Here is a 27,735-nt window from a genome sequence, read left to right on the forward strand (position 1 = left end):
TTTCTTGCTTCTGTTACAAATTCCACTGGCTGTAAGCCTTCCAACTTTCTAAATATTCTTTTATATGTGGGTCAGAGTTCTGGGACCATCCCCTGAGCCTATTTGGTCCAGTATTTGTGTTGTTGCTGATGGAGCTCCTCACTGCACTTCAACCCTCTCTTCCATCTTGTTTGTTCTCTTTGTCTGCTTTTTGTGTTACACAATCTCAGCTGAGTAGCTGCCAACAGTAACCATATGGCCTGCAGAGCCCCACGTAATGTCTTTTCTTCACAGAATGTGTGGTCGTCTTTAGTGCCATCTGTGTCACTGCCTGCCAGCTCTGTAAATCTCTGATACTTTCTGGCCTTTCTTCTACTTCCAAAGGACCCTGGTTGTGTGGTGAGTTAAACATTGGTCTACTAACTGAAAATTTGGTAATTTGAACCCACCAGCTGCTCCTGGGGAGAAAGATAAGACTGTCTGCTCCTGTAAAGATGGACAGCGTCAGGAACCCTAGGGAGCAGTAACTCTGTCCTACAGGGTTGCTGTGAGTTGGAATGGACTGAGAGGCAATGATTTGGTTTTGGTGATTTCCTCTTCTAGCCTCAGCATGCCACCCACTGATTCCTCACACAGAAGACCTCCCCTCTGTCCTCTCTGTATGTTTAGTGGGAATGGCTGTGGGGTCTATGCTGACACTAAGTGGAAAACATCTCAGCTGCAGAAATAAATCACCATTATGTAGAAATCCACACACAGAAAAATCATGAAAAGAGTATATAGTCCCTTTCAGTAGGATGTTAGAGTGCCGGCACCTGGTCATATCTCCGTGTCACTGTTTCTGGGGATATAGGGCCCTCAGGCCACAAGCAGCTGGGCCCTGAGTCAAGTGACTGCTGTAGGCTTCTGTTTCCTCACTGACTTCTTATCTGAGGAAACCATCCATCCCGCTGTCTGGCACCAGGAATGCATTTATGTCTTGAACTGTGGCTTCTCCACTGTGACTAGGGGCCTGACACCTGCCTTCAGTATGAGTAAATGAAGTGACTATTTCTGGCGTGGATGTAAGCTTCATGGTCTACTCTTTCCCTCTTGTCCAAAAGGTGGGCTTTAACTACCAGCCCCCACCATCGTTCCTGGGGAGACCTGGCTAAGATGTAGCCCACTGTGTGTATACTGAGCAATACCACAGCTTCTGCCAAGGTGTGCCTGGACCACAAGTTTGACCTCGTGTATGCCAAGTGTGCCTTTGTGCACTGGTATGTGGGAGTAGGCATGGAGGAGAGCGTTCTTGGAGACCGGGGAAGAACTGGCAATGCTGGAGGATTATGAAGAGGTGGGCGTGAACTCCATGGAAGCAGAGGCCGAGGAAAGGGAAGAGTACTAGATGGAAAGCCGCTGCAGGCTTCATCCTACTCTCACGGGCCACCCCCACACCCAGTATGGCTGGTTTCCAGTTATTTAAGATTAAATTTCCTGAATTCACCCATCTGTCTGTCTGCACCTTAAAGTATGGATGGGACCCAAGGGCAGTGGGCCACACACAAGGATCTTGGCTGGCATCTATGCTGCTGCTGTCAGGGGCCGTGAAATCTGATCCCATTTGGTGACCCTATGCACAACAGTAAAATGCTGCTCTGTGCCCTCTGGCCTGAGCCCGCACATCACCATGACACATTTCTCAGAAGCGGGGGAAATGCTCACTATTTCAAATCTAAGGTGTAAAAGCACAGTTTCACTAAGTTCTAAGAAAACCAAGTTACATTTTCATGGAGTTTGTCATTTTTTGGCCGTCTGTGTTGGTAAGACTTGCTGACTAAAGTATAAACAAAGTTGAGATGGAGTGTTGACACCTGGAGGACCTGGAAAGGCTGAGCTGGTGGACTAGCATGAAGAACTATGACCTAATTATTAGCTCATAATGGAGCAGTGCTCTCCCCAACATATTTCAATGAATGCCACCATTACACCTTGTTGTTGTTAAGTGCTGTCGAGTAGGTTCTAATTCATAGCAACCCTATATAGGGTTTCTAAGATTGTAATTTGTTGCAGGAGCAGAGCAGCTGGTAGGCTTAAACTGCCAACCTTGTGGTTTGCAGTCTAGTGCTTATCCTACAGAGCCACCATGCTCCCTCCTCATTATACCTTGTTAAGTGCTGTCAAGTCCGTTCTGACTCATAGCGACCCTAGGTAGGGTTTCTGAGGAGTCACTGGTGGATTCGAACCACTGCCCTTGTAGTTCAAACTAATCTTACAGTCCAGTGCTTCTCCTATGGTGCAACACCAGGACTCCCAGTTACTTATGATTAAAGTTCCTGAATTCACCCATCTGTCTGTCTGCATCCTGAAGTGTGGATGGGATCCAAGGGCCACACACAGGGATCTTGGTTGGCATCTATGCTGCCGCTGTCAAGGGCCCTGAAGTCTGCTCCCATTTGGTGACCTTATGCACACAGAACAAAATACTGCCTTACACCCTCTGGCCTGAGCCTGCACATTACCATGACACATTAAACCTTGGCACCCGGAAAATGATCTTGGTAGGGAGCATATGTTGATGTCTATGGTTGTTGTTGTTGTGAAGTGCCATCGAGTCGGTTCTAACCCATAGCGACCCTGTATAGGGTTTCCGAGGAGCAGCTGGTGAGCTTGAACCTCCGACCTTGCAGTTCAAACAGCTTTGCAGTTTGGCGCATTAACCCACAGCGCCACACCAGGACTCCGATGTCTATGGTATAGTGGATTAAACGTTGGACTGCTAACTACAAAGTCATTGGTTCAAATCCACCAGCCACTTCATGGGAAAAAGATAAGGCTGTGTGCCCCATAAAGATTTAGTCTGAAGATTTACAGTCTCAGAAAACCCAGTTTTACTCTGTCCTATAGGGTTGATCCTCAGACATCCTATAGAAGGGTTGCTATGAGTCATAACCAACTCAACAGCACTTAACAACATAGTTTTGATATGAATTGGCATAGACTTGATGGCGTGAGAGTGGTTTGGGGTTCTTTGGCTGGCCTCTGGTAGTGTAGTGGTTACGAGTTGGGCTGCCAACTGCAAGGTCAGCAGTTCGAAACTACCAGCAGTTCCGTAGGAGAAAGATGAGGCGTTCTGCACCCATAAAGATTTACAGCCTCGGAAACCCTGTGCAGGGTCACTATGAGTCGGAACCGACTCCACGGTACTCAACAACAACAACAAAGACCTAATCTACACCGCAAGGTTGATTTGAACCACAAGGTTGGCAGTTCAAACTCACCAACCACTCCTCAGAAACTCTACACAGGATTGCTATATAGATCGGAACGGACTTGAAAACACTTAACAAAGCCCCAATCTTACTAGCTGCTGCTAAATCGGCTCAATTCACAGTGACCCAATGCTCAACAGAACGAAACACTGTGTGGTCTTAGTTGGGGATCAGACTGTTGTGCTCTCTAGTGTTGGTTGGTTTTCAGGAAATCACCAGGCCTTTCTTCCTAGTCTGTCTTAGTCCGACGCTCCCCTGAAAACTGTTCCGCATCCCAGCAACACACAAGTCTCTAGGTAGACAGGTGGCAGCTGCACATGAGGAGCACTGCTGGGAATTGCACTCAGCTCTCCCGTGTAGGAGGGGAGACTCCTCTACCATTCATCACCACTGTTCCCCGTAGACCTAGTTGTTACGTGCCACTGAGTTGACTGTGACTCACTGTGACTCCTGTCAGCCCTGAAAGTGAGGTCCAGAAAGAGGAAGTCCCTGGTGTCTGACACCAGATGCAGAGCTGCTAACTCTAAACCTTGGTGCCCAGTGGGCTAAGTGTTGGGCTGCTAACTGCAAGATCAACGGTTTGGATCCACAGCTGCTCCTGGGAAGATGAAGCTGCTCTGGTAAAGACTGACTGACAGTCTCAGAAACCCTAGGGAGTTCTACTACTCTGTCAGACAAGGTCACTATTATGAGTCAGGATCAACTTGATGGCAGTGTATCAGGTTTGGTTTGGCTTATGGATCATTATTCAAAAGGTAACCGAAAACAACTTGAATCAGAGTCTCTGTTTTCCAAAAAGGTTTATTAGCAACTGAAGAGAACCACTGGGGACCTCTGCTCTGAGAATGGCAGCGGAAGAGTTGTGTGTGGTGTGGGAGGCACCTGTTTCAGGTGTTGCCCCGAGTGGGGCTCTTCCCAGATCCTCCCGCCTTAGGCAGCCTCGTAGCACTGGGCTGTCTGGGCATCCTCTGGCCAGCTGCTTCTCGGCTACTTCGTTCTGCCAGGGTCGGGGCTCCATTGAGTGAGGTGTTGCCTTTGTTTCTCCCTGAGTGGACACAAACAAAGTCGTTAGGCACCGAGGCCACTCCACAGGTGTAGCATGCCACCCTGCCACACTCCTCCATTATCTGTATCTACAGCAGCTTCCAGCACGTTGATGGGGTGGCCCTGGGAGGAACTAGACATTGCGAGGAGTGGTAGGGAGAGCAGCTTGGGGAGTGGAAGTGTACCTGGCCATTACATACTCAAGTGCTAACATCTCCTACACCTTCACACCAGAGCCACACATCTGGGCTGTTAACCGAGCATCTGTAAACTAATCATCTGTCAGATGTCTGGATTCAGGTTTGGAAGCTCATTTACATATATGAAGGATTCAAAATGTTTGTGGAAAATTGCAGTATCTTTTCTTTTTTCCCCCCACAAACTTTTGGAAGCCCTCTTGAACTTTTCCCCCTCTCTACTTTCACTGATCTTTTCTGTTGTATAAGGATGAGACTATTAGTCTCTTCTCTTTACTCAGAGTTCCATTCTTTTAGTAATTGTTGTTTAGCAGCCATCGGTGCTTCTAAAATGAATTCCAAAGTGCAAATACGAAGGTATTTTTGTATTCCAAGCTCTGTTAAAGAGTCTTTGTGGTATAGTGGGTTAAGCATTGGGCTGCTTAACCACAAGGCAGACAGTTCAAACGCATGAGCCACTCTAAGGAAGAAAGATGAGGCTGTATGCTTCTGTAAAGATATAGAGTTTTGGAAACCTTAAGGAGCAGCTGTACTCTGTCCTATATGGTTGCTACGAGTTGAAATGGACTAGACAGCAGTGGGTTTTTTGTTTTTTTTTAATGTTTTATTGTTTACATGGGGGAACTTCAGTTTTACATTCATTCCATCATATATCATTTACATGGGGGAACTTCAGTTTTACATTCATTCCATCATATATCATTTACATGGGGGAACTTCAGTTTTACATTCATTCCATCATATATCATTTCACTGCCATGGTTCCAATTCCCTCCATGGATCATCAACCACCCAAAGGGTATATTCCAGAAACCTGCCCCCTACACTTCCCCCTCCTCCCCCCAGTTTTCGGCCCACAGTCCCTTTCCCTCTCTGGGTCCAAAGTCCCCACTCGTTTCATCACTCCATGTCATCATCACTGTCTCCATCTCAGGCATCTGTTTCTCTGGGCAGGGTCCCGCCCTCAGCTCTTCTCTGTTGATGTTCCCAGAGGTCTCCGCTCCTATCCTGGAGAATTAATCACTCCCTTCCTTGTTACAAAACTTCTACCTTTGCATTTCCAATCCTCATAATCCGTCCTGATAAGCATTATTCACTACAGTATCACGAGTTACCCATCTGCATCTCCTTTCATCCGCTCCGCCCAGACAGATTGAATAGTACCTACTGGAGCTTCTGCCTTCCGCCATGCTCCCTAGCACCAGGTTCCCTCTTGAAAGCTTGTAAGCCAGTCACTTCTTGCCTTTGTAGTCCCCCCCACCCAATTAGAGTATCCAATGTCCAAGCTGCCCTTCTCCATCCACTCTGTGTGTGGGGATGTGTGTGAATGTTTCTTGCTGTGAGGATTTGTTCCCTCTTTTGAGTCGCTGCTCCATAGGTATAAGTCAAGTTCATCAGACTGTATCAGCTCACTCTTTTTTTTTTCCTTTCTTTCTTTTTCCCCTCTTCTTTCCTCTCCTGGTTGAGCTCCAATCATCCAGTCATCCGGTCCAGGTCACGTGGGTATCATCTGCAAGTGTGGGCGCTCCTGTGCATATGTCCTCTCTTCCCGTCAGCCAGTAGCTCCACTCTCCTCTTCGAGTCCTCCGTGGCCACGCCATTTTTTTTTTTTAAAGCTTGCTTAAGACTGTGTTTCATGGTCAGCTACCTCAGCTCTACTGATTTCACTGAGGGCTCAGTTTGTGACCAGGATGGGCAGGGTCAAGAGGCAGCCCAGTAGTGGCCAGAATTTGAGTATATCACATCTGGATGCCTTTGGTTTGGCTCCAAATTGTTCTTGTTCTCTAGAAAAGTCAGGAGATACATCTCTTCTGCTGTAAGGTACAGGACACATTTGGGCCTCAGGATGTTCTATAAATACACAATGGTCAGGCCTGGATCCCTGCTGAGGCTTGAATGCCTGTGACTCATTCTGACCATGAGACCGCCACACTCAGATAACTGGAGACTGTTGGATGAAGACAGATACATAAGACTGCCGTGCTCAGAACTTACTGACCCGTGGTTTGCCAACTTGGCTTTCCTCTTTGGTCCCTGCTCTTTGGGCTGTGGATGAAGACAGTCAGAAAGACTGTAACCACACTGGGGTTGGAGTGTTACTATAAAGAAGGGGCCTTCCCTGGGCTCAGGGTTTAGACAGCATTGAAGAAACTGCCAGGACCCAGAGTTGGATAAAGCATGCTGGGAGGACCCTAGAGAGGTAAAAGGCTGCTCACATGGGCAGTGTCTCCCTGGGCTGCCCTTCTCCAGGCTCTCTGCTTAGGTCCTGTCGGCTCTAACAGGCCATGTCCCCTGGGCTGACTGCCAGCCTCACCTTGCTGTTTCATAGGCCTAGATATCAAGTGTAATCCAACAGCCTGCCATGGATACAGGAGTCAAATTGTGGAAACCACCCAACTGTCCACCAACAAGTTAATGGATAAACAAAATGTGGCATAAACATGCAATGAGATACTACTCAGCCAGAATGAGAAATGAAGTCCTGATACACACGACAACATGGATGATCCTTGAAAACACAATGCTGCATGGATTATGTCAATACAAAAGGACAATATATAATTCCCCCTCAAGTGAAATATGTAGGATGGGCACATGTAGGACCAAAGTGGTTATCAGGATAGGGAGCAGGCAGATGTTTAGGAAGCTGTATCTTTTTATGATTAATGCAACACTTTGTAATGGACAAGGTGATGGGTGTTCAACAAGGTTCATGGAATTAGCGTCACTGAATTGTACATATGAAAAACTATTGGATTGGCAAAAAAAAAAAAAAATTGAACACAATAAAAACAGCCTGCCAGTCTGATTGGCTACTACAAGAACAAGCAAGTTGTTCACCAGTGAGCCATCAAGGCAAGCAATCAAGTAAGCCCCTTCAGGACAAACTCCCTCCCAAGACTGAAACTCAAAGGAAACACATGAGCAGGCATGTAAGCTTGCTGGTGACCATGTTGGTCTACCGGTGAGTGGAAGTGGGGGAAAAGCAACAATGAAGAGGGTAGGCTGAGTCTGACCAACTTATATAGACTCCCATCCACCTGGAGTATGGTGAGAGTTGGTTGGCCCGAAGTACAATTAGACCTGGGGACTCCTGAGCCCATGGACAAGGACATGGCCACAGAGGGCTAGAGCTGAGAGATAAGCGTCCAGCTGATATGAAGTGAGGGGATATGAACAAGGGTGCCCAAACTTGCAGATAGTTCACATTGGACCTAGCTTCAATGGCTGGATGTTTAGAACCCAACTTCTTGTTGTTGTTGTTATGTGCCGTGGAGTCAGTTTCGATTCATAGAGACCCTGTACAGGGTTTATGAGGCTGTAAATCTTTACAGGAGCAGAAAGCCTCATTTTTCTCCTGTGGAACAGCTGGTAGTTTCTTGACCGTGAGATTAGTAGCCCCCCACTATGCTACCAGAGAACCCAACTAGAGTAAGGAAAAGAGGGGGGAAAAAAACAAGTATAAATTGTTACAATCTGATGGACTTGACCTACACTTATGGATGTTGTTGTTGTTAAGTGCCGTTGAGTCGGTACCGACCCATAGCGACCCTGTACAGGGTTTCCGAGGGTGTAAATCCTTACGGGAGTAGAAAGCCTCATCTTTCTCCCGCGGAGCGGCTGGTAGTTTCGAACCGCTGACCTTAAGGTTCGCAGCCCGATTCGTAACCACTACGCTACCAGATGTAGTAGCTTAAAATACCAACCAAGAGGGAAAGAATCTTTACAGCAAGGATCATTCCCATTTCCTCTGTACACAGGGCTGATAAAGATTGGCAACTTAGACATTGGCTACCTAAAATGGGGGGCTGTCAAGGCACAAAGTGACTGGCTTACAAGTTTTCAAGAGGGAGTTTAAATTTAGAGTGTGCGGGGGAAGGTAGAATCCCAACTGAGTGGTTTTCATCTTGTCTAGACAGGTCTGGTGAAAGGAGATGGGGACAACACTCTCATGATTCAACTGTGAGTAATTGTTATCATGACTAATTACAATTGTCACAACTGTAAAGGTAGACAGATTATAGCAAAAAGGGGGGAGTGGTTGATCTTACAGTCCTAGAGCGGAGGACCCTGGGACCATCAAGGGAGAAGAGTGGGAGTGGAGTGTGGGACCCTACCCAGAGAAGCGGTGATGCCAGAGATGATGACATGGAGAGACGGAGCAGCTGAGGATTCTAGACTCATGGAGGAAGAGGCTTGCAGCATGTGCCCTTTGGCTGTTTTAATGATTATATAGTCCTGAGTGTTTGGGTACACATCCAAAAAAAACCCAGAGGGAATAGAAGTAAATACTGTTGAATGATGAAGCATGCAGGGGATTGTAATCATTACAATGAAACGAATACGACTGTAATCATTGCAATGAAACAAATATGATAGGAAGAGTGTAAAACATGTAAACTATCACTCAATTCACAATAAAAACCTTAAAAAGAACAAAAACAGACTGCAATGCAGTGAATTGTGAAGTCTTGGAGAAAAGATGCAATGAGGTGTCTTGGGGGCCAGTGAGTCATGCCTGTTTCACCGTCACCTTTTTGAGCAAGAGGAGGCCTGTTTGTGACATGCAGACCCTGGTGACTCTTCCTTCAGGCTCATGTTCTGTGGGCTCTAATTTTCTTAACTAGATTCTTCTCGGGATTTGAGTAGGGAGAGAAGATGGCCCTACATTTATGAAAATTTCTTGGGGGAGGGAGGAATCCTGCTGCACAGTGAGATTTAAAAAAAAACCCCACTGCTGTATGTAGTTTATTTCAACTCAGAAGTGGCCCTACAGAATAGAGTAGAACTGCTCTCTAGGGTTTCCAAGGCTGTAAATCTGTACAGAAGCAGACTGCCCCAAGGTTTGAACTGCCAACCTTTTTGTTAGCAGCCCAATGCTTAATCCACTGTACTACCAGGGCTTCTCAGTATGGTGAGGGTTACAATGCTCCCATGCCTGGGACAAGGCAGCTGATTCCCGACTTCCTTTCCTTTGATTTTATCTGCCTCATTTCTCTGGACTTCAGAATCAAGTGCTCTCATACAGTTGACTCAACAAACGTGTAACAACACCCCCTTGTCTGTCATTATGCCTTACTGTGGTGATGTGTGTTGCTGTGATGTTGGAAGCTAGGTTACTTGTATTGCAAATACCAGCAGGGTTACCCATGGTGAACAGGTTTTCACAGCTTCCAGTCTAAGTCGGACTAGAAGAAAGAAACATACTTCCAAAAACTACAAAAAACCCTACGGATCCCAACAGAACATTGTCCAACAGAATACTGGGAGATGCGCTCCCTAGGCTGGAAATTCACTAAGACCTACTGCCATTGAGTCGATTCCCACTCATAGAGACCTATAAGGGTTTCTGAGATTGTCAGTCTTTATGGGAGTAGACAGCCTCATATGTCTCCCTTCGAATGGCTAGTGGGTTTGAACCATCAACCTTGCAGTTAGCACAAATGCTACACCCAGGGTACCACCATGGTTCCTTAGAAGGAACTCAAACAGTGACAGCAACGATGGGCACAATCATGCCAGCCTCCCATTGCTTTTCTGTGCTTAGGGGGTTTGTAGTTTCCCTTTTCTACCATAGACCACCAAGATAACCAGGGAGTTAACCAGGGTCTTTTCTACCATAGACCACCAGGATAACCAGGGAGTTAACCAGGGTCTTTTCTACCATAGACCACCAGGATAACCAGGGTCTAAACGACCCCGTGGTACCTGCTGGAGCTTACAGCACCCACCTGATTCTTGGTTCCCTGAAAGAGCTTCCAGCCGTCACCCCAACGGAATCCACATACCTGATTTTGTAGGAACCCCAAGGCCCATCAATCCCAGTGGCCCCCACAACCACACCAGGCCACCAATGTCAATATGACAACCCTCCATTTTCCTCCATCCCAGATTCCAGCATGATAGGACAGCTGGCAGGTCTGGGGGACAGGTTCTGTGACATGAGGTATGGATGCTTCTAGGATGGCTGCACCTATTGTCAGCATATTGCTTGGTGTGGACTGAATTGAATCCCAACCTCTGTATCTGTGGATGTAAACCCCCAAGGTAATAGATCTTCTTTGTTATGCTAATGAGGCCAACTCAGTGTAGGGCAGGTTCTAATCCCATTGCTCCAGAGTGATAAGAGGCAGCAGAGGTCACAGACTGCTAGATCAAAAAGCAAATCTGTATTGGGAAAAAGACACCCAGAACACTCCTTAGAAGCCAGGATGGCAAGACTTTGTCTCACATACTTTGGACATGCTATCAGGTGGGATCAGGCCCTGGAGAAGGACATCATGCTTGGTAAAGTAAAGGGTCGGTGAAAAAGAGGAAGACTTTCAATGACACAGTGGCTGCAATGATGGGCTCAAGCACAGCAATGATTGTGAGGATGGCACAGGATGGGGCAGTGTTTTGTTCTGTTTTACACAGAGTTGCATGAGTTGGAACAAACCAGACAGCACCACCACCACACCAAGAAATACAAAGAAGCAAGTTTAAATGGGGGAAGACAAATGCCATATGGAGATCACCAATGAACCAAGGAATGCCGAGGCGAGAGAAGCTGAGACAAGGGCCTTACCCAAGATCTGACACACACACACACACACACACACACACACAGATGTACGCTAGAGCTGGTGCCCTGAATTCGGACTTTTAGCTTCCTGAACTGAAAAGTACATGTTTGTTCTTTAAGGTTCACCCACTGTGGTGTTTCTATTATAACACTAGGAGACTAAGACACCCATGGCACCTCCTATCAGTCAGCTCCCAGGCTAAACCCTCAGGACCTGGTACAACTTTGAGAACCCGGCCCCCAATGTCATTCCTGACCTCATCCCCAGAGACCCCACTGTTACATAGTGCTCCTCTCTGGTTGATGCTATGGATTGCTTTTACATGTTTCTGTAACTCCCACCAAAAGGTGGGATGTGACTATATAAATGAGGTGCTTGTGGCCTACCAAGGGGATTGGACAGTTTGCTAATAGTATAAGTAAGGTGCAAGACACCATTATAAGGTGGGATCATGCAGATAAGGTATATGGAACCCTAACTAGGGGATTTTGTCATCCCACAGGACTTAAAACGAGTTATCCTAAAGGTGGAGAAGGGGGACTACCACTAAGAAGGACAAAAAGAAGTAGAGCACACTGTCTACACCCAGGATCCCTGTGCTGACCTAGAAGAGGGAGAGAGAACCTCCTAGATTCGAGAGACAGGGAGAATTGTAACACCAGATGACACAAGGCAATGCGAATGGTGGCAGAGAAATATCATCAGCAGAACCAGGAGACCAGCATGACACGACACACAAGATGCTCCAGGACCCAGGGAGCAAGGCGCTTACGGTGGGCAGGTATGCAGATGCATGAAGTGAGAGGGCTAAGCACCTCCAGGCACTTATTAGTGGCATTTAAGAGTTCTAGTGCATAGTGGGATATGCATTGGGCTGCTGATCACCAGTCGTTCAGTGGGAAAACAAGGCTTTCTGCTCCCGTAAAATTTTACAGCCGCAGAAATCCTATCTAGGGTTGCTAGGAGTCCAGGGCACACAACAGCAGTAAGAGCTTTGTAACATTTCTCTCAGCAAGGCAGAGGCCAGGTTGACTCAACATACTCAAGAGGTCAAGGGCCAGGGAGAGTGGAGGTATGTTTGACCTCTACCTCATAGCAACTAGCCTTGGGCTGTTGATCTTCACTTTCCTTTCCCCTGCTGAAATCAGGAGAGGTCAGATACCCACACCAAACTATTTTCACACCTGTCTGCTCACTTACACTGTGCATAGCCCCAGCCTGCAGCCACCACTCTCCTCCTCCCCCTGATCACTAGGAATGTCCTTGTGACACATTCCTGATGGGCATCCTTCCCCATCTCAAATAAAATCAATGTCTCCCCATCTTCTTTAGCTCACCCTGCTTCCCTAGACCTGGTGGTGGCCTCCCGGGTCCCTCCTCTGCTCACACCCCCAATCCCAATGGTCCCAAGCCTTGCCGACTCAACCCCTGATGTGTCCCTTATTCTTCCACCCTCCTCCCACCACCCCACATCAGGCCTGGCTCCCTCCAAAGCTGGGAGGCACTGCAGCCCCTACCTGAGACCCCACACTTGGCAGGAAGAGTCTCTGCAGGGCTGCAGTGTGATATCTAACATTCCAGTGCTAATTGAGAGCCCTGCCCAGTAGCCCTGTTGATCATCTCTCCCCCAGGGTCACCCTCATGCTCCAACAGAGCCACACTGCCTCCCTGCTGTGCCCTAGTTTTCCAAAGCCATATCCAGTGCCCAGGGTTATGGGAAGTGAGTATTCCCTCCCTACCAGAAACTGGGATACTCTGACCCAAAGCAATGTTCTGCTCTCCACTGCTGCCTTGCAATCCCTCTTCTGTCCCCATCATCAGCCCTCTCTATCCCTCCCTGGGTCACAGAGGGGAGGGAAGGCCAGGTGAACAGCTGCTGTAAAAGGGAAGTTGTGGGGAGACAGTTGCGACCTGAGTATCAAGTGGCACCTGTAGCATCATGGATGTGTGTAGGGGCATGATGAAGGCACCACTCCAGAACCCCAGGGGAACTCGGGCCTTTTCCCCTCACTTGGCTCAAGGCCCCCATTCTCACCACACTACAAGCCTGGGTGGTAGCCTCATCTAGACACCAGACAGGTAGTGGGACTCAAAATCACATACCATTCAGTCATTCACACCCCAGTTCCATGGAGACTTAGGGGAGGGCCTGGCATCTTCACTTCATCTTTGCAAGATTTCCCTAAGTCTTCTGAGACGCTCCCCCACAGCACCTGCTGCCTCAGGGGCCTCTATAAAGCAGTTTAGTTTACTAGGGTTAACTTGTTGGTGCAGGGGGTACAGATCCCACTCCAACATTTGCTCAAAGATATGGTCTACAAATATGAGTCTTAGTAACCTCAAGGTCATGCTCTCTTCAGTCTACACTGTGAGACATGGCTGGCCCTGGCTGTTCTGGCCTGCTAGGTCCACTGGATGTTTCCACAGAAACGAGACAGAGCAAGCAGCACCAACCCCCAAAGAGAAGCCAAGAAACGCAACCTGCGAAAGGAGAGAACAGGCAGCAAGAGAGGTGCAGGGAACCAGGGGGCACCGGAGAGAGAGGCGATAGGGTGGCAGCTGGGCCATGGAGCAGAGCCGGAGGGGCCGCGGGAAAGGAGGGCCTTGCAGGGGGGCTACTGTTCTTGGCAGAGAGAAGAGAGGCCTCTGGAAGTCAGAGAGAGACACAAAGACAGTAGACACATACTGGTCAGTGCCCAGGGACACTCAGGACAGGGTGCAGGGCCCAGGATTCAGGGCCCCTGCACTCCCACCACCCAGACACCAGCCCCTTCCCAGGAGATGTGTGAGGTACCTGGGCAGGGAGCCAGCCCTGGGCCCTTGCCATTTGCCTGGGCGGTTCAATTCATCTCCAATGGTCATAGGGCACAGAATGGATACACATGTGGAGGATGTTAGGAACAGGTGCTGAGGCTCCCCATAACCTGTCACCTACAACTATTCACCCCTCCTGAAAATTGTCCATGTTCTAGGGAATATAGGGGCCACCACGGATCCCCACCCCACAGTCCAGGCCCCTGGGGTATGAGGGAAGAGGTCACAGGAAGGCGTCTGTCTGTCCCACCCATGGGCAGGGACCAAAGCCATCTTGTCCCTGTGCTTGTGTAATGTACAGGGGAGAAGTGAGAAAAGGGCTGGACCTACAAAGGGTACAGAGAAGCCCTGGTTTGTTGGGGTGGCAGCGATCACCTAGTGAGCTCCAGAGGGAAAAGCGACAGAAAGGCCTGGCCACTCTGGGTCTTGCCCCCGCGTGCTTCCAGCCCTCTCCCGCTGCCAGCGGCCCCAGCTCTGACCTCGGGTCTCAGACACACTGGCCACGGGCAGAGGCAAGACCGCGGGGTCCGCGGGCTCACTGGCCAGTCTCTGCCCGGCACACATGGATTTGAGCATCTGGAAGACAGCAAGCGGGGCCACGTTCAGCTTCAGCAGGTCGACCAAGATCCTGGCGAGAACAAAAGCGGACGCGGTTGAGTCCCCTCTCCCAGAGCCAGGCCTGCTGGGTGCGGCCGCAGGACCTCCTCCCGCCAGTAAGGGAGGACGCTCCTTCAGGCCTTGCACGAAGTCTATATCCCCCTCTACCTTCACTCACTTGAACACGTCGGGGTCGATGGCGCCGCCCGCCGCCTGCGCCAGCTCGTACAGCTCCATCTCCTCGGCGCTCAACACCTTCTTCCGCCGCAGCGCCAGCTTCTGCAGGGCCACCTCCAGGCCAGCCGGCCCTCCCGGCCCCGACACCGACACCGACCCCGACGCGGCGCCCGGCGCCGCCATTAGCAAACCACAGACGACGTGTGTCCGGGCCGCCAGTTCCCGTGCTCCGCCGCCACAGCGCCCCCACCTGGCCGAGGCCGCGGCCGAATTAGCCATCTCTGCTCCTCCAACCGCTCCCCCGACACTGAGGGGTGCTAACTGCAAGGCAGGCGCGGTTCAAACCCACGGGTAAAGATTTACTGCTGAGAAGCTGAGGCCCAAGAACAACATGGACAAAAATCCGGTCTTTGGGCCCTCCTTGGACTTGCCGGCCATGGACCCTGAGGGCCCAGGAACTGACCCCCTCATGGTCCCAGATTCATGGCTTTGGCGAGCTCACTGTTTGGCCACCTCTGTGCAATTTTCTTTAATTGTACTTTTCTGCATTCTGTACTTGTCCTTTATGCTCTTAACTCCGGTAATTGTAGCTTCTGGGAAAGTGATTGTTTTCAGTAACAATACGCACAACGTTTTGATCAATGGCTCTCATGTAAATGTCACTGCCCCAGTAACAAGAGTTGTGCGTGAGGCTATGAAAAATAAAAGTACAGAAAAAACAGGATGTAGCAATGCAGAGAATATGTAACAATTGTTTTCTAACCAATTACTCAGTTATGTTTAATATTAAACAGATACATGAGCTGTTAATGTCTATGTACAATAATAACACTGAAACTGGTAGCTACCCCCTGAAGACACCCCTGTGTATGTCTGTTATGCTCTTGATGTTTTTCATGGGAATCTTGCTGTATGTGATAATTTTATGCACCCCCCAAACCGCCTCCGGGTATAATCAACTTAATCCAGATGCTCCTCTTCCCCCCGAAGGTATATTGGGAATATAATAGCAATGAACATTGTCATATCTAGATACAGAAACCTGAACGGGGTTAAAAGAATGTAAAAGTGAGACTGCACCTTCTTAGAAAAGTCAAAACCTGTTTTTCACCTTCCATGAAATTGTAGAAGCAAGGAGAAAAGAATTATTAGTTTGATAATTGAAGCCAGATATCTGAAATCTTGTTCATTAACAAAAGCATGAATTTTCTGCCTGCAAAAGACACAGAAGCAGTTTAAGTTTCTTTAGAAAGTATAACTTAGTCTTTAGTAAAAATTCTAAAGCCTTTCAAACCTTCACTCACTTGTGATTAAGTGTTGAAAAAATGTTAAACACCTTTGAGAAACCTCAAGTTGCTGCCCTAGGTTACACAGACCTAGAAGTTAATATATAATCTATAATTGCGTGCTTAAACTTTTTTACAGAAATAAGAATTTTAGGTTATTAGGTAAATCATGATGTATGCAAAAATACGTTAAGGATAAATCTGTGAATCATCATGTTCTGTATCACTTGAGTAATCTCGTGTCCTGTTTTAAATGAATAATTACATTTTTGTCATTATTGTCTTTTGTGTCAATTTCCTTCTTCTGACAATAAAAGACTGGGTTTCAGCTAGCTCTGTGTGCTAGCTTGCCTGAGAGCTTGCATCAAACATGTGTGTGTCTTTTTTCTTTGAATTTAATGTTTCTTTCGCCTACCAGATTTCCCACTCACGTTAAAACCCCACGCTTCGTCGAGGCACTCCTTTGTTGAGGCGGGACCCCGACATAGGACCCCCGGCAATTTACAATCTTGGTAATCCCATATAGGGTCACTATGAGTGAGAAAGACTACATGGCAGTGGGGTTTTGTTTGGTGTTCGTGGAGAGGGTCCCAAAATGGACCCTCCAGACCCGGATTGTGGGGCTCTGTTAGGCAGCATTGGTCGTGCTCGCTGAATTATCAGCGCTCAGAACAATGTTGACCGTATCTTGTTGTTAGGTGCTGTGGAATCGGTTCCGACTCATAGCGACCTTTGTATAATAGGGTGAAACATTGCCTGGTCCTAAACCATCCTTGCGTGGCAATAATTGTGAGGTTGGCCCAGGACAGGGCAGTGTTTCGTTCTGTTGTACATAGGGTCGCTCGCTATGAGTCGATACGGACTCAATCTAACAACAACAACAACAACAACAACAACAAACCATCCTTACAGTCTTGGCTACATTTGAGCCCATTGTTTCAGCCACTGCATCAGTTCATCTTTTTTGCTGACTCTGTACCAAGTATAATGTCCTTCTCTGGGGACTGGTCCCTCTTGATCATATGTCCAAATTATGTGAGACAAGAGCTTGAAAGGAGCATTCTGGTTGAATTTCTTCATAGACAAATTTGTTTGTTCTTCTGGCAGTCCATGGTAGTTTCAATATTCTTCTCCAACACCATACCTTAAATGCATCAATTCTACAGTCTACCTTATTCTTTGTCCAACTTTGACATGCATATGAAGCTATTGAAAATACCATGGTTTGGGGTCAGGTGCACTTTAAATCTCAGACTGAACTCTTTGCTCTTGAATACTTTAAAAAGTAATGCAACAGATTTACCTAGTGCAGTAAGTCGTTTGATGGCTTGACTGCTGCTTACATGAGTGCTGATAGTGGATCCAATCAAAATGAAGGCTTTGATAACTTCAATCTTTTCTCCATTTATCATGATGCTATTTATTAGTCCAGTGGTGAGGATTTTTGTTTGCTTTACATTGAGGTGCAGCCCATACTGAAGGCTGTGGTCTTGGACTCTCACCAGTAATTTAAGTTCTTTTCACTTTCAGCAAGCAAAATTGTATCATCAGCATATTGCAGGTTGTCAGTGAGTCTTCCTCCAATGTTGATGCCACATTCAGCATATAAACTTCTCAGATTATTTGCTCATCATACAGACTGAATAAGTAGGGTGAAAGAATACAACCCTGGTGCATACCTTTCCTGATTTTGAACTTGTTCTGTTTGAATGACTGCCTCAGTTCCTCATGAGGACAATTAAGTGTTCTGGAATACTCATTCTCAGAAATGTTGTCCATAGCTGGTCATGATCCACACAGTTTAAAGCCTTTGCATAGTCAATAAAGCACAGAGATCTTCTTAGTATCCTCTGCTTTTAGCCAAGATCCATATGATGTCAGCAATGATATCACTCATTCCGTGTCCTCGTCTGAATCTGGCTTGAACCTCTAGCAGTGCCTTGTTAATGTACTGTTGTAACAAGTTTTGAATTACCTTCAGCAAAATTTTACTTACATGTGATATTAATGATATTGTCCAATATCTGCAAGCTGTTGGGTCACCTCTGTGTTATTGGTTTTTTTTTTTTTTCACTTTTTATTGTGAATTGAGTGACAGTTTACAGAGCAGCGATCATCAGTGTTACATTCAACAAATCATATACTTTGCTTCATTACACGATTGCGATCCCCTTCATGTATCAATGGTTAACAGCATCTACCTCTATTTACTTTAACTATTACATTCCTCCCTGTGTCTCTCGCTACCTTCATCTTTCCTTTGCTAACCTCCCTCTTGTTGAATATTGCTTGCTCTGTCACCTGTGTTACCATGTGTCTACCCTCTAGCCCATGAATACATTTCCCTTCCCCCACTCCCCATAACCACCATAGATTATTTCTTTTATCAAGAAAATCTTCTAAAAACTTTTCACAACATTGGTCTCATGTAATATTTGTCTTTTTGTGATTAACTAATTTCATTCAGCATATTGCCCTCTAGGTTCAACCATGTTGTGAGGCTTGTCACAGATTCATCCTTACTGTTTTGTAGTATTCCTTTGTGTGTATATGGACCAGAGTTTGGTTAACCATTCTTCTGTTGATGGGCTGTCTCCATCTTTTTGGTAAGTCTCTGTGGACAGCATATTAAAGGATCCTGTTTTCTTATCCACTCTGCTCTTTGTCTCTTAACTTTATCCATTTACATTCAGTGTAATTATCAATAGGTATGAATTGATAATTGTCATTTTTTGTGGTGCTGCTGAATTCTTTGTTTCACAGAATTTTCTATGCTGAGTTCATTTTATTTGTGGGTTTTCTTTTCATTTTCATTTCTGTTGTATTAATGTTTACCATATCTTTCTGATTTTTTCTCTTTTTTGTTTTTTGGTTTTTTTGATGTGCACATATAATATTTTTCTTTGAGGTTACCTGTAATTTAATAAAAATTTCCCTGCTTAAAACAGTCTGTTTTATCTTGAAATCTACCTGACTTCCTTCCCATTTGGAGGTTCAGTATCTACACTATTTCATCTTTTTGCCTTGTAGTTTATTACATTATGCTTTGATATCACTGTTTCCCTATTTTCAGTCTTGTAGGTTTGTTTTACTCTAAATACTTCTATATCTGGATTGAGTTCTGGGTGGTATTGTCAAGTATGGTAATCTCAGGTTGTTGTCTGCTCTTGTTGATTCTCAGTCCAAACAACACCCTTTAGCATTTTTTATAAAGTTGGTCAGGTCATTATAAATTCCTTTCATTTTTGTTTATCAGTCCTAATTTCTCTGTCATATTTGAGGGACAGCTTTGCTGGGTATACGATTCTTGGTTGGCAATTTTTTTTTTCTTTCAGAATTTTGTATATGTCATCCCATAACCTTCTTGCCTGCATGGTTTCTGCTGAGAAATCAGAGCTTAATCTTACTGGCTCTGTTTTGTAGGTAACTTTTCATTTTTATCAAACTGCTCTCAGGATTCTTTCCTTATTTTGGAAAGTTTGGTTATGGTATATCTTGGTGATTTTCTTTGGGGATCTCTCCTGTTTGGAGTTCATTCAGTTTCTTGTATGTTTATCTTCTCGTCTTTCATGATGTTAGGGAAGTTTTCTTCCAACAACTCTTTGACAATTTTCTCTGTGCTTGTCTCTTCCTATTCTGAAATTCCAATCACCCATAAGTTGCTTCGCTTCATGGTACCCCCACATAATTCTTAGGCTTTCTTTAGATTTTTAAATTCTTTTTTTTTTATTGTTCTTTTAACATATTAATATTGAAAGATACTAATTTGTTAAATTGCTTTGTACCTACTCCTCTACCCTTTCAATGTATTGTCCATTTCTGAGATCTTAGTTTTAATTTTCTGGATTTATAACTGCAGGTTTTGTATTGTTTCAAAATTTGCATTTATTTTGTCTGTTTGTTCTTATGGCATTTTTCTGAATTCTTCTTGAAGTTTTTATTGTGTTTTCCTTGCTTTCCACAACCTTTCTATTGATCCTCTGAAGGTACCTAATTAACATTCTTTTGAATTCTTTTTTCAGGTACTTCCATTACCTTCTCTTCTTCAGAAATTTATTCTGGCTCTGCATCTTGGTCATTGTGAGAGCCATTCTCTCATTTCTTTGTATGAGCTACATTGTCTGTTTCCTCCAGGATTGTTGGGTTGTCATATTTATAAAAACAAACAGTGCAATTGTTGGACCCAGAGCGGTGAAATCTCTGGGGGGCTCCTGCAATTGAAGGAAAATGAGGTGGCTGTGGAAATGAGGTGGCTGTGGAAGGGAAGTGACAGCAGAGTTCATGGCCCTACATGCAGTTCTACTGGCCTTGGTATTATCTATGTTCAGGGCACTCAATCTGGAAGTAGTTTATGGGGGCCCTTGATGGAACTGGTTTCAGTGTCTGTTTATACTACAAAGCTGGGTTTATGATAATTATGCTGGTCTGGTAGCTCTGAGGGTTTTGTAGGTCTGGACATGAGCCTACCTGAATCCAGGCACCAAAGCAGCATACCAAATGATGCAGGAGATCCCCAACTCACAATGGCAGGGCTCCCAATCATATGGCTCCAAACTCCTGGAGAGCAGGGTCTCCAATGGGTTGGATGAAGGTGGAAGCTGGCTATACCTCTAGTCACCAGGAGAGTGTGGGGGAAAAGAAGAAATCACACCTTTCCCACTGCCTTCATGAATCTGCTCTGTCATACCTCCCTCCACTGTCAAAGCTACTCACAAGATGGTGGAGCCATATCTGGCCAGCTTTTCACCAGTCAGTCTCCTTTCCTTGCTGTCCCTTCTTGGCCTCTCTTACAAGGAAGCACTGCATCCACCCTTCTAACCTTTCTTCTGAAGTTCCAGGGGCAATAATTTTCATCTTTGTCTGTTTTATTTGGTCTTTCGTGTCTTTGTTGTAGAGGGTCTATGTAGTAGATCAGCCTAGTGCGACATCTTGCCAGAATGGGGTCACCTCTCTTTGGAATGGGCACAACATGGATCTCTTCCAATCAGTTAGCCAGATAGCTGTCTTCCAAATTTCTTGGCATTAATAAGTGAACGCCCCCAGTGCCACAGCAGTTTGTGGAAAGATTTAAATTTGTATTGCATTAATTCCTGGAGTCTTGTTCTTTGCCAATGCCTTCAGAGAACCTTGGACTTCTTCCTTCAGTACCATTAGCCCTTACCTTACTATTTATTTTTGGAACAGTTACTATGTCTATTGCTTCTATCTTCTTTTGATGCTTTCTGCATCATTCAATATTTTGCCCATAGAATCCTTCACTATTGCAAATTGAGGCTTGAATTTTTCCTCAGTTCTTGCAGCTTGAGAAATACTGAGCATGTTCTTCTTTTGGTTTTCTGACTCAGGCTCTTTGCACATATCATTATAATATTTGACTTTGTCTTCTCAAGCTGCCCTGTGAAATGTTCTGTTCAGTACTTTTGTCTCCTCATTTCTTCCATTTGCATCTCTACGCTGGAGAGCAAGTTTCAGAATCTTTTCTGACATCCATTTGGTTTTTTTCCTTCTTTCTTGTCTTCTTAATGATTTTTTGCTTTCTTCCTGTATGAAGTTCTTGATATCATGCATCAAATCTGTTCTTGAGATGATCTCTAAATTCCACTGGGGTATGTTCAAGGTTATATTTTGACTCTTGTGGACCTGTTTTAATTTCCCTCAACTTCAACCTGCACTCGCATATGAGCAATTGATGGTCTGTTTCACAATCTGTCCAGGGTCGCCTTTTGGCTGATGATATGGAGCTTTTCCACTGTCTCTTTCCACAGCTGTAGTCAATTTGACTTTTGTGTATTCCATCTGGTAAGATCTGGAGTCCTGGTGTAGCGCTGTGGGTTAACGCACCAGACTGCAAAGCTGTTTGAACTGCAAGGTTGGCGGTTCAAGCTCACCATCTGCTCCTCAGAAACCCTACACACGGTGGCTATGGATCAGAATGGACTTGACACACTTAACAACAGCAACAAATCTGGTAAGGTCCATGTGTATAGTCGTCTTTTATCTTGTTTAAAACGTCATTTATCTTGCAAAATTTTATCATGTGATCTCCAGCATTGTTTCTATCACCAAGGTCATATTTTCCAGCTACTGATCATTCCTCTTTGTTTCCTACATTTGCATTCCAATCGCCAATAATTATCAATACATCATAATTGCAAGTTTGACCAATTTCAGAGTGAAGAAGTAAACCACTCAGTATCACCCTTGTTCTAATCAACAAATGTCGGCTAAATATGTTCTGCGCTAGTTCACCACTAGGTGGCGCTCCTAATACACGCATGCACACTCTTAGCCCTGAAGACCGTGCTAGAGTTACGGCGTCGGGAGGCAGATGCACTTACTGCGCACTCCCTTTCCGTGGCGCACATCCACAAACACTGGCGGTCTTCTACGCACGCGCGTTCTGAGTCACGAGCCGGAAAAGGAAGGCTAATGTTTCCCGCCCTGGCCAAGGGGGCGTAACATTGCGCGCAGTTTGATGACGACACCTTGGCGCTGGCTTTCGGAATGGCGACTTTTGGCCCAGAAACGGACAGCACTGTTGGAGCCACAGGTGAGTGGTGGGAGCCATCCGCGAGACGTCCCCGCGCCTCGACGGCTTCCCGGCATCTCCGCCCCTCTGCTCCCTGAGGCTCGGGCCGGGCCCCGGCGTGTCTGTGCCGGCCGGGGCGGACTGCGGCGACCTGTCACTCGCACGGCTCTCACACTGGTCCGGGTAGGTGCTTCGCCAGTGCTGTGGGTCTCGGCCCTATCCGACCCTGCCCTTCCCGTCTGGCTCGACTGCTCTCGGAAGCCCACTTCGCAGGACAGTTGTGAGCAACAAAGTAGGGGGGGCAGGGAGTGACCGCAGAAGCACCCCCCCGCCCCCCAGCGAGATGTGGATCAGCAGAAAGAGGGGCGGGAAAAAGCGAATGCCTGGGGCACAGCAGGGAAGGGGTGTCCCCCGGGGAAGCGTGACTGTAGTGTGCTGGGAGAACATGGAGGATAAGAGACACAGTCTCCAGGAAAGACCTCTTTTTTTGGCTTCGTTGGTACGCTTTGGGCCGTTAATCCAAAGGTCGGTGGTTTGAACCCATAAGCTGCTCCGCGGAAGAAAGATGAGGCTGCCAAGACGAGACTGCCTGTTCCTGTAGAGATTGTTGTTAAGTACCGGCTAGTTGGCTCCTACTCAGCGACCCAAGAAGCAGCTGGTGGGTTTGAACCGCAGACCTCGGGGTTAGCAGCCCAGTGCTTATTTTATGGCGCCACACCAGTATTCCTCCAGTAAAGATTACAGTTTCAGACACCCTAGGGAGCATTTCTACTCTGCCCTGTTGGATTGTTGTGAGTTGGAATCAACTCAGCGGCACTGGCTAAGGAACTCTGCTAGTACCGTGGGTTAAGTGGTAAGCATTGGGTTGCTAACTGAAAGGTTCAAACCCAGCAGCCACTCTGCTCTATGGAAGAAAGGTGAGACAATATGTTTTTTGAAATTTTTTACTATTTTTTTTTATAAAGCCAAAGAAAAGAAAGTACCACATGAGTGCTATCCACATCACCTTTCAGCAGTTACTCCCAGACAGATTGGATACTACTCAGTGGAGGTTCTGCCTTCCTCCACGCCCTCTGGATCTAGGCTCCCTCTTGAAAGCTTGTAAGCCAATCACTTCTTGCCTTTGTAGCCCCCCCCATTTTGCGTAGCCAATGTTCAAGTTGCCCATCCCTGTCTACCCTGTGTATTGAGGGGGTGGGAATGATCCTCGCTGTAAAGATTTGGTCCCTCTTTTGAGCTACTGCATCCATAGGTGTAGGTCAAGTTCATCAAATTGTATCAGATTACTCTTGTTACTCTTTCTTCTGGTTGAGCTCTGATTATCAGTCATTGAAGCCAGGTCAAGTGGGTATTATCTGCAAGTGTGGGTATTCTTGTGCATATGCCCTCTCTTCTTATCAGCTGGATGCTTCACTCTCCACTCTAGACCTCTGTGGCTATGTCACTGACTCTGGGCCCAGGGCGCCCAGGGCTTGCCAAACTACTGGCCAACCAGGTCTCCACCTGGGTTTATAGGAATGTATTGAATGTGGTTGGACTTAGCTCCCAGCTTCATTGCTGTTTTCCCCTCACTTCCGCTTATCGGTGAGCAACATGGTCACCAGTCAGGAGACAATCTGGTTTAAAAAGATTTACAGCCTGAGAAACCTAGGGAGCAGTTCTATGTTCTACAGGGTTACTGTGAGTCAGAACCAGCTCCACAGCAGTGGGTTTGGAGTGAGTAAGGAGTTGCTATCACTTCATCATTGTGAAGGCTACACCCTTTTCAAGCAGGCCCGGGGTTTATTCCTCTGTGATCATTTTGGAATTGTAAACTTAACCAAATTTGTAGGACTGAGGTGTTTTATTTGTAATTCTTACTTAGAACTGACATTGCTACCTAGTTGAAGAAACAGAAATAAAAATGCTTGGGAGGTATTCATGTTGTGCACTCCTCCACTTCCTCCTGGCACCCAGCCTGCTGGCCTCCACAGATGCTGCCATCTGTAAATCTCAGCACCATGGGTAGAGCTGCATCACAAAAGCCATTGCTAGCCCTTCAAGGGCCCCTTGGGTAGACTTCCCCTCTGTCTTGAGTGGGTGAGATTTTCTGATGACCCCATTCAAAGAATCCGATGGTAGAACTTGTCCTTTTTCCCTCCTCTTGTTCATTTCCATAAAGCTCAAATAACACAGAAAGTGTTTACTTCCTCTCTGAGGTGTGGAGGAGGTCTTTGTATTTGAATCTTGGTTCAGCCATTCACTAGCTTGGTGTAAGGGTAAGTGACTTAACCCTTTAGCCCTTCTGTGGTATCATCTCTACTAAATTCAGAAATTTGGTTGTGAGTCTACCATTTTTCTATGACTTCATGACAGATTTTGCAGCTTAAAACTGCACCCATTATTTCACAGTTATGTGTTAAGGTGTGCTACTAGCACAGTGGGTTAAGCACTGGTGTGGTAACCGCAAGCCTGACGGTTTGAACCCACCAGCTGCTCCTAGGGAGAAAGGTGAGGCTGTCTGCTCTTGTAAAGAGTTACCATCTCAGAAACCTTAGGGAGCAGTTTGACTCGCCAACAGAGGCACGGTGAATTGGAGGTGACTAAGTGTCTGTGGATTTGAGCTATATAGGTAGAACTGAAGTTGGGTGCTCAGCTGTCTACTCTCCTTAGGATCTTACAAGGCTTTGCTTTTATCTGGAAGCTCCAGGGAAGAATATGCTTCTATGCTTGCTCAGATTGCTGGCAGGATTCAGTTACTTGCCCTTGTATAACTACAGCCTCCATTTCCTTGCTGGCTATCAGCTAGGGACTGCTCTCTGCCCCCCAAACTACCTATATTTCTTCTCAAGTGACCTCCTCTATCAGCATAGTAGGCTCATCAAGACCTTTTCATGCTTCCAGTGTTCTAACTTCTGCTCTGCTCCCAGATGCACTGAACTACCAGCCTTCCAGTTAGCAGCTTAATCCTTAACCTACTGTACCATCAAGACTCCTTTGAGCATTGTGACAGTACATAATAATTCTGTTGTGTGGCAGGTATTGAAAGGTCTCATCTTTGTCTTTCCACAGTGATTTCCTAAGACAGCCATATTAGACACTCTACGGGAGCCTGCCATGGCATTTCCCCACTTCCAACAGCCCAGTTTCCTACTGGTAAGTATCCATGTCCATGTGACTTAGTCTCAGTGTTTCTATAGCAGAGGAACTCAAGAGTTCATCTTGAAGAACTCTCCAGAAGCCGTTTCCCTATTTCCAGAAGGGCTTGTGATAGAAGTAACACTGGATTTCATTAATAGTCGAGATCTTTCAGCTTGATTTGTCTCCTGTTAGTGTGGGATCTTCTCAAACTCTTGAGTTCTGGCATTTTCATCTGCACTATATGAGTTGATTTACTTTTAAAACTTGTCATTTGGATGAATGTTTGTAGAGTAGATTGGTTTTTCTTTTGCCTTAAAAAAAAAAACAAACAACAACTTATTGTGACTCGAGTGAATGTTTGCAGAACAGATATTAACTGTACATTCAACAAATTGTATATACAAACTCCATGTATCAGTTAACAATATTTATCTCTATTCACTTTAACTCTTTCATTCCTCCCTTTGTCTCCCATTATCTTCATCTTTCCTCTGCCAGGCTCTCTCTTGTTGCATATTTTTAACCATGTTACCCATGTCTAGCCAGTGAATAACACCCCTATCTGCACACTTGGTGTAACCATTATAGAATGATTTTATCAAGAAAGTCTTTTCTTAACTTTTTATATCAGTGGTCTCATTCAGTATTTGTCCTTTTGTGAATGACAAATTCCACTCATATATGAGACTCATTCATGCTGTGAGGTGTTTTGCAGATTCATTGTTATTCTTCAGCATCTTTTGTACGTATACTGTTGTGTATGTATAGAAGTTTGTTTAACCATTCTTCTGTTAATGAGCAGTTAGGCTGTCTCCACTTTTTGATGTGTCTCTTGTAGACAGCATATTGAAAGATCCTGTTTTCTTATCCATTCTACTACTCAGTCTCTTGACTAGTACATTTTATCCATTTATATTTGGTATAATTATTATTGATAGGTAAGAACTGATTGCTGTCATTTTGCTGTGTGTTTTTTTGTGGTGCTACTGGTTTCTTGGTTCCACATAATTTTCTGTGCTGAGTTCATTTTGTTTGTGGGTTTTCTTTTAATTTTTATTTCTGTTGTGTTAATGTTTACTAACTCTTTTTGATTTTCCTTTTTTTTAATTTTGATGTGATGGTGTTTTAGTTTTCTTTGAGGTTAGCTGTAATTTATTAATTTTTGTCCCTGTTTGAGACAGTGTGTTTTATCTTGAAACCCTCTTTGATTTCCTCGCATTTTCAAGTTCTGTAACTACACGATTTCATTTTTTGCTTTGTCGCTAACTTCATTGTACATTGGTGTCTCTGATTCCCTGTTTTCAGTCTTGTAGGTTTGTTTTACTTTAAATGTTACTTCTGGATTGATTTCTGGGTGGTGTTGTCATGTATGTATGTTTGTTGTGTGTTGTTGGTTCTCAGTCCAAAGAACACCCTTTTGTCTTTTTTGTAAAATTGGTGTTGTCATTACAAATTGTTTTAATTTCTTTTTACCTGGAGATGTCCTGATTTCATCTTGTATTTGAAGGACATCTTCGTTGGGTATATGATTCTTGGTTGGCAATCTTTTTCTTTCAGATTTGGTTTTTTTTGTGTGTGTGTCTGTGTCTATAGCGATCTTTATTGTTAAAATGCCGTCTAGTCAGTAGCTATTGATAGTGACTCCACGCAAAACAGAACGAAACACTGCCCAGTCCCATACCGTCCTAACACTCGTTACATTTGAGCCCACTGATGCTGTCACGGTGTCGATCCATCTTGTTGGTGGGGGTCTTACTTTGTTTCACTGACCCTCTACCCCTCTACTTTACCAAGCATGATGCCTTTCTCCAGGGACTGGTCCCTCCTAACAACATGTCCAAAGTGTAAGAGATGAAGTTTCACTATCCTAACTTCTAAAAAGCACTCTGTATTTGTATTTCTTCCAACACACACGTTTGTTCTTCTGGCAGTCCATTAGTACTTTCAATACTCTTCTCCAAGAAATCTATATTAAATATCTTTTTTTTTTCTTAAATGTTTAATTGTGAATTATGTGATAGTTTACATGGGAGAACATTAGTTTTACATTCATTCTATCGTATATCATATCATTGCCATGGTTACAGTCCCCTCCATGCAATCCTTCACCCGTACCCCCCAGATCTTCAGCACACAGTCGCTCTCCCTCTCTGGATCTAAAGTCTCCAGCTGCTC

At 45.5% G+C, this 27,735-nt stretch overlaps 2 protein-coding genes across 2 annotated transcripts in view; one reads left to right on the plus strand and one right to left on the minus strand.

The window, feature by feature from the left end:
- Positions 1-4,117: 4,117 nt before the first annotated feature.
- On the minus strand, positions 4,118-14,808 carry MZT2B (mitotic spindle organizing protein 2B). Its single transcript, XM_006875813.1, has 3 exons — positions 14,627-14,808; positions 14,331-14,479; positions 4,118-4,275 (listed from the first exon to the last, which is right to left on the minus strand). The coding sequence occupies exons 1-3, from the start codon at positions 14,806-14,808 to the stop codon at positions 4,118-4,120; spliced, it is 489 nt and encodes a 162-aa protein (XP_006875875.1).
- A 7,572-nt stretch (positions 14,809-22,380) lies between these two features.
- SMPD4 (sphingomyelin phosphodiesterase 4, neutral membrane (neutral sphingomyelinase-3)) overlaps positions 22,381-27,735 on the plus strand; it is a 27,593-nt gene continuing 22,238 nt past the window's right edge. Inside the window, exons 1-2 of the mRNA XM_006875842.1 lie at positions 22,381-22,461; positions 25,492-25,575. Of these exons, the coding sequence (XP_006875904.1) occupies positions 25,537-25,575 (39 nt within the window). The 5' untranslated portion in view covers positions 22,381-22,461; positions 25,492-25,536. The remainder of the gene's footprint in view (positions 22,462-25,491; positions 25,576-27,735) is intronic.

The sequence above is a fragment of the Chrysochloris asiatica genome, unplaced genomic scaffold (assembly GCF_000296735.1).
Source record: "Chrysochloris asiatica unplaced genomic scaffold, ChrAsi1.0 scaffold00340, whole genome shotgun sequence".
Lineage (NCBI taxonomy): Eukaryota > Metazoa > Chordata > Mammalia > Afrosoricida > Chrysochloridae > Chrysochloris > Chrysochloris asiatica.

Excerpts from the sequence above, each read along its gene's own strand:
- MZT2B (XM_006875813.1), bottom strand. The coding sequence starts at position 14,808 with ATGGCGGCGCCGGGCGCCGCGTCGGGGTCGGTGTCGGTGTCGGGGCCG. Across the intron at positions 14,480-14,626 it reads ATCGACCCCGACGTGTTCAA|GATCTTGGTCGACCTGCTGA; the intron begins GTGAGTGAAGGT and ends TGTTCTCGCCAG. Across the intron at positions 4,276-14,330 it reads CAGTGTGTCTGAGACCCGAG|GGAGAAACAAAGGCAACACC; the intron begins GTCAGAGCTGGG and ends GTGTCCACTCAG.